At 44.9% G+C, this 6,746-nt stretch overlaps 1 protein-coding gene across 4 annotated transcripts in view; it reads left to right on the top strand.

Moving 5' to 3' along the window:
- The window catches only part of STX3 (syntaxin 3), a 39,265-nt gene extending 32,741 nt beyond the window's left edge, over nt 1–6,524 (top strand). The window contains exons 9-11 of one of the 4 annotated variants that reach the window (XM_014861814.3): nt 1,063–1,173; nt 2,586–2,699; nt 5,532–6,524. In XM_014861814.3, coding sequence (XP_014717300.1) covers nt 1,063–1,173; nt 2,586–2,669 — 195 coding nt within the window. In that variant the 3' untranslated portion in view covers nt 2,670–2,699; nt 5,532–6,524. Of the gene's footprint in view, nt 1–1,062; nt 1,174–2,585; nt 2,700–5,452 lie in introns of all 4 variants that reach the window. The other 3 variants (XM_014861813.3, XM_044749881.2, XM_014861812.3) reach the window with 3 other exon arrangements.
- The last annotated feature ends 222 nt before the right edge of the window (nt 6,525–6,746 follow it).

The raw sequence follows: 6,746 nt of genomic DNA on the forward strand, positions 1-6,746 counted from the left end.
GCTCCTAGTTTATGACACAGCGAAACACGCCACAGTGTCCTGGTGCTGTGCCACTGTTGCCATGAGCCGCTCTGCCACCTGGAAAGGATTGAAAACTGCTTCCTTCGTAGAGGACTGCAGAACCCACCTGATGCCTGAGCACGGCTTGATGTGGTTTTGACATCAGTTCCCTGCTCAGGGCTCAGGTGCCTTTCCTCCGCCCCCTTCTGGCCTTTGTGACTGTTTCTCAAGTCCGTCCATCCCCACTCTCCATTCTTTTCCCCACACTGCCTTGCGAGGAACTGGTTTGAGATTCAAGTGGTGGTAAGTGCCTTTCTCTGTTTACTCTGTTTATAGACCACCATAGAGCCATGGGTTGGGTTGAGGAATGTCTAAGTGGGTGAGGGGAATTCCTATCCTGAGATGCCCAGAAATTAATTGGAGTCACCAAGCTTCCTGTCGGGAAGTAAAAGCTGGGAAATGGTTGGAAATCTTATTGAGACCATGGTCTCTTAACCACATAGCTTAGATAAACCCAATGTCTGTCACTTCAGGGGCCTGGGAATATCTCTTAGAGAAAGCAAATGTTCCCACTCTCAGGTACTGAGCCCCTACTATGTGCCAGGCGCTTCTATAGTAGTGAACAAACTCAGTTCAGGCAGAATGAACTTGGTTCAGGTCTGAATGAGCAGGGAGGGGCCAGCATCTGGTAATGCCCTAAGAACACGAGGTTTCTCTCCTCATATGCTTAGTTAAAAAAAAAAGGTGGTAGTGGAATCTTTCAGAATATGTATCTATAGTTACCAGGCATGTAGACAATGTGCTCCAGGTGCCCAGTACAGTGTCTGTCACAGGGAAGTAATTCAATGACTGTTTCTTGAATGACTGACTGCCACCGAGGACTGGGGACCCATAGGTAGTCACGTGGAAATGTGAAAGCATGCCCTATGGAAGGCTGCCTGTCGAGGTTTCTAGATGTTCCTCCCGGCACTGAAGATTATACGAGAGAGAATCCTTCCCTACATTAGCTAGGGCTGTCCTGGGGTAGGTTTATTGGGTGTGACTAGTGTCTGTTCTTTGCAGGGCGAGATGTTAGATAACATAGAGTTGAATGTCATGCACACGGTGGACCACGTGGAGAAGGCACGGGAGGAAACTAAAAGAGCCGTGAAATACAAGGGTCAGGCCCGGAAGGTGAGACTCTCCTGCTGCCTTCGGAGAAGAGAGTCCACTTTGCTTGCTGTCTCTCGCTCTTTCTCGCTTCCCTCTCCCTGTCTCTGTTTCTGCTGCCATCACCAATTGCACCGGGGGAAAGGGAGCCATGATTGACCGTATTGAGAACAACATGGACCAGTCAGTGGGCTTCGTGGAGCGGGCCGTGGCAGATACCAAAAAGGCCGTCAAGTATCAGAGTGAAGCTCGGAGGGTGAGCACCTTAGTCTCAGCTGGCCTTAGTTGCTTCTCCTCTCTCTGGTCATCCCCACCTGTGTCCGTGAGCCCATCCCTTCCCTCTCTATCCTGGCCTCATCCAAACACCTATGTCAGCCTTTCCTAGAGAGGAGTTGCCCTTCCTTCCTGGGTGTGCCTTGCATGGATCTGGCTCACGGGCTCTCTACCCAAGAACCCACCCTTGAAGGCAGTTCTGTAGGTTGGATGCATTGCCCAGGGGTTGCTGCCTATCTTCTCCTGGACATGACTCATGAACTTTTCAGAAATTATGCTTGACTCCTCTGTTCTTCATCGTCTTCCACTCCAGTAGGCCAAGCCCCACGCTGCTTCTTCCCCACCCTGAACCCAGTACTGTGCTGATTGCTATGTAAACATCATCTCATATCTTATGGAGCACCTATTATTTCTACTTTATAGGTGACACAGTTGAGGGTCAGAGGTTAAGTCATTGGCTTTGGGCCACCTAGTAGGTAGAGGAGTGGGATTCAATTAGATTCCAGTCATGCTCTTCCCACCGCACCACCGTATTTCCCGCCTTCTGGTGCCCTGTTGCTTGAGGACTGTTGACTATTTCTCCTGGGCTTTCATATTTTTGTTCTTCCTTTCCTTGTTTTTCTTCCAACTTTCCCTATTGCTTGTGCAGGGATTTAGAGAGCTGGGAGGTTATTTTACCGGATGAATCCAGGCTGGTTCACAACAGGACCATACTCATGCTTTCTGATCCCCGGTCACTGTACTGGGTCTGACAGGTGGAGTGTATATTAGGAGAGAGACGGACAGAAGTTTGAAGTTAGGACTATGTCAACAATGTCTTCATGGGCCTTCTTGAAAAGGAAAAATTAATCCCGTGATATCTTGGCCTGTTGCTGCTTGGAGACCTCAGGGTAGTTGTTCTTATCTCTCTCCACATATACAAGACTGCACTGTGAGCTGACCAAGCTCCGTATTTCCATCTGCTGGCCTTGCTAGCCAAGAAGTAACTGAAGAAATATAAAATATCCTCACGGAATGTCTTTATGTAGAGATGTAGGCTTTTTATTTGAATTGATAAGATGCTTTCTAGGTAGAGGTGAGAGGGGCTGGGTTTTGGATGAATGATTGCTTTTTGGTTGTTTGTAATAATGACTTGTTTTTGTTTCTCTTGTCCCTCTCTCCAGAAATTGATAATTATCATTGTGATAGTAGTTGTGTTGCTGGGCATTTTAGCGTTGGTTATTGGACTGTCCGTTGGGCTGAAATAAGGGCGGCCTGAGAGGCTGCTGCACTGAAATGTAAGTAAATGGAAGGTTCTCGGGGACTCTGGATTGGCTCCCTCCTGAGAAATTAGTCTGGGATTTCAACTTCCACTTCTTCCCCTTTGCGATTGTCCTTGGACACACTGAGCTCTCTAAACTGTCAGTAGCCTGCGCATCCTTTCATCTCCTTAGAATTCTCTTCTGAGGTTCTGGCTGCAGGACTTGGGTCGGGTCTCCTGCTTGTGGATTGCTCTGTCCTGTGGATTCCGTCCCTGCTCTTGGCCTTGCAGTGTGTTTCGCCACCTCTCCTCGCATAGCTGAGTACCTCGTTTGCATTCTCCCTAGCCGGCAAGCATGCTGCTCAATTGGGTACAATCTGTGTGTTGGGATCTGGGCTTTGTCTTCTGAATTCTTACCCGCTTTCATGGATGTTGGGCTTTGCTTTCTGTCTCCTTTTCAATGTAAACGAAGCTTTGATTGGGACTTAGGTCGGTAGGGTTTTGTTTGTGGCTGACTGGGTGGATATCGAATGATGAAGTAGCTGACCTTTTTGAGTGTTGAGTTGTGCCGGATGATGTACTAAACACCTTTTACACATATCACTGAATCCTCACAACACCCCTCTGAGGTAGGTGCTGTTATTATCCACATTTTACAGATGCAGACACTCAGGCTTAAGGAGAAGTTAAGTAACAGGGCAAGTTGGAACACACAGTTGATAGTGGACCTAGGAGAGTTCTTTATTACGTCTCAGCTTCTTTTTGTAAAACAAGGTAGCCATTTGTCATTGTCTGCAAAGTCTAGAGAACCATAGAGGATAGTGACTTTAAAATTTAGGCCATTTATTTCTTTAAAATCTGGTAAAAAGATTAGAGCTGACCACTGTCTCAGGGCTTCGTGTGCATAGCAGTAGCATGACAAGAATGATCTAGTTATTGGGACCGTTAAGACTTCTGTGACTTCTTAAATATTATTTCTCTCAATAAAATATAGTATGTGTTGTTTAAAAAGAGACCTATAGAACACAGAAAAGGTGAACAGAATTAATTTTTAATATTATTGCTGATGACCTTGTGGCATGTTCACACACTCAGATGTAGTTTTACATAGTTCAGACCAGATTATCTATAGTTTTGTACCCAGTTACAAAACGAAAAGCATCATTTCACATCACTGAAATCTTTGTGAATCTAATTTTCAACACAAGATTGTGAATATACTCTGAGTTATTTAACGTTTCACCAATGTCGGAGGTTTGTTGTTATTGTTTTTCTATAACTAACAGTATGGCTAACATATAATATTTTTCTCATTTCTATTTTCTCTTTATTATAAATGCATAGAAGTCAAGTTACAGATGTAATAGATATAAATATTTTTAAACTTGGTCCGTACTATAATGTTGATACCCAGAGCTGATCCTTCACTTTATTATTTTATTTTTTTGGTGAGGAAGATTGTTCCTGAGCTAACATCTGTGCCGGTCTTCCTCTATTTTCTATGTGGGATGCCACCACAGCCTGCTTTGATGAGCAGTGTGTAGGCTGGTATGTAGGTTTGTGCCCGGGACCTGAAGCTGTGAAGCCTGGGCCGCCTAAGTGGAGTGCACAGACTCAGCACCACACCACTGGGCTGATCCCTCTTCACTCTATTTTTGCTTCAATGTGCTGCTTCCTCCCCCTCCTCCATGTGACTAGAGCATCTGAAAGATTATTGCAGCACTAGACATCCACCTTCTTGTTGAGAGATAAGCAGCAATGGGATGATCAACCTCTTACAGGCAACCAATTGATTTTTCTTTTCATGATAATTGGAGTCTAGGCCTTGATGTGTTTTCGCTTGTAAAGTTTGAGATTTTTTGTGACTTGTAACTGTCTCATCGGAAAGTTAAAATTAAGAAAAGGTATAATAATTGATATTTTTCCATATCTTTGGATGAAAGATGTCTTGCAAATTCATAGTGTCCCTTACTATTCCTAAGTCCAGGAATTCAGAATGTAAATTAATCATTTTTTAAAATGAGGAGACTGATGAATATATTGTTTTTAGTTGGCTTATCTGATCTCTAAGATGCTAAGTTGCTGGGCAGTAGCTGAGCTGCTTACCACAGTGTATTCCATACTGCCTAATAAGGTCAGGACTGATTGTTACTTCAGTCTGGACTCCCCTGTCCCTCCATGTGACCTGAGGGAGAGGTCTCTGAACAGGAGGGAAGGAAGACAGCTTACATTTATACGCTCCAGTTGTGTGCCAGCTGCTGCTCTAGGATAATAACGCTATCCCCATTTTCAGACGGGGATGATCTTTGCAGCTCAATGAAGTAAAGAAACTCGCCCAAGCCTACACAGCTCATAAGGTGGAGCAGCCCTAATATGACCCCCAAACTTTCCCATATTCTTTTCACTGTGCCTTTCTGCCTTCTAAGAGAAGTGGGTGGCAGGGGAGGAGTAAGGGAGAAGGAGAGTCTAGTACCAGAAAGCTGAAATGTGTATTTGAAAGGTGCTGATGTGGGCCCCGCAGCGAGAATAGGTCTTTTCAACCACTGAGCCTGCCCCCCTCCTGACAAGTCCTTCTATGGGTCTGTGACAGCCTGTGTGAAGGATTCTAGAAGGCCCAGAGATCTTTCTGTTGTTCCCTCTCATATAATAGGCCTTTTGTTTCTTGTACAGGGGGATATTTAATTCCAGGTCCTGTCCTGAGTATGCCTATTGGATTTCTCAGGTTTAGTGTTGACTTTTTCATTGTTCTCCTTTTTGCATTTATTTCTGATCTTTCCTCTCCACTTCTAGGTCGGTGGCTGATTCTTAGTGTTGCTCTCCACCATCCTCCTGTGCACTGATCAGCTCCTCCTTCCCCTGCCTCTCTTAGAACCCGACTTCACTGCAACCTGGTGGCCACCCTTGTCTTCAGATGGGAATGGAGTTGAATGGCCTTCCTGAGAGAGAGTGGGACCTGATCTGTTTCCCTGTCACCATCCTTGGACCTGACCCAACAACAGTCTAGCCCTGGAGGAATCCTATCTACCTGATGCAACCCTGAGTTCTCCCCAAAACCTCCTCCTGCCCCACCAGCTCTGAAGTACCATCTTTCCCGGACTGTATGAACCAATCCAGCTTCTCTTTTTTCCCTCTGATGTGTCAAATTATGCCTTGTACCTTGGAAAGCCTGTTTCAGACCTTCCCAAGGTGCTGAATTTTCTACCTCATGGAGTATTCTTCTCTGAGAAATTGCAATGTATTTTTTTTTTTAAGGGGGGGTGTCTTTATCAAAGCAAAAGGATTCTTCCAAATTTGGCAAAAATAAGGCTTAACCTGAGTCTTCTACCTGGCAGGATCCCAATCCTCAGTTTGTTGTCGCTATATGCTGAAAATATGAGGGACTGGCAGATGTCATTTTGGTCTTAGAAGTGACTTGTTTGAAATTCAATCTCAAATTAAGCTCTTAGCATGTTCAGCTTGGTGGCCAGTTTCGATCTGTATGTTGTCTTCTCTCATGTTTACTCAAGGAGGCACCAGGACGATGCAGTCGTCTGAGGTTACCATTTGTAACGGCAGAGGGTGTGGGATATTTGTTTCCATGTCTGAGTCCTGGAAAGTGGCTGTTCACCATTAGAGTGATGCTTTGTGAAGCCATTGCCTTGAGGCCAAAAATAACCAGGCACTTAAAATTGGGCCAGGGACAAGGTGCTTGAGTCTCAGGCTCTGGAAATGTTTCAGGCTGGTGTGAGTATTGTCACTCATTTCATGTGTTCCAGATGTATTTTTATAATCATGTGTGTGAGGTGTATGTGTATATATGCACGTGTCTCTCAGGAAGTAGGAAGCTAGAAGTGGAGGATATTATAACCTCAAAAAAAAATAACCTTGAGCTAGGCTAAAAATTAGCTAAGAGACATTTGCTTATTTGCAAATGAATCATGGTAGAAATATGATCTCCCCATGTCATCGAGAAACCTGCTGTCTTCTGGATGAGCACTGGGAGAATCACAGATCTTTGGGGTGAGAACTAAGTTGATCCCCATTAAGTTTTTCTGCTTAGCGGACAGTTGTGACAAATTTTGACACCTCTCCCCACCTGCTGCCT

The sequence above is a fragment of the Equus asinus genome, chromosome 17 (genome assembly GCF_041296235.1).
Source record: "Equus asinus isolate D_3611 breed Donkey chromosome 17, EquAss-T2T_v2, whole genome shotgun sequence".
In the NCBI taxonomy this organism is placed as follows: Eukaryota; Metazoa; Chordata; class Mammalia; order Perissodactyla; family Equidae; genus Equus; species Equus asinus.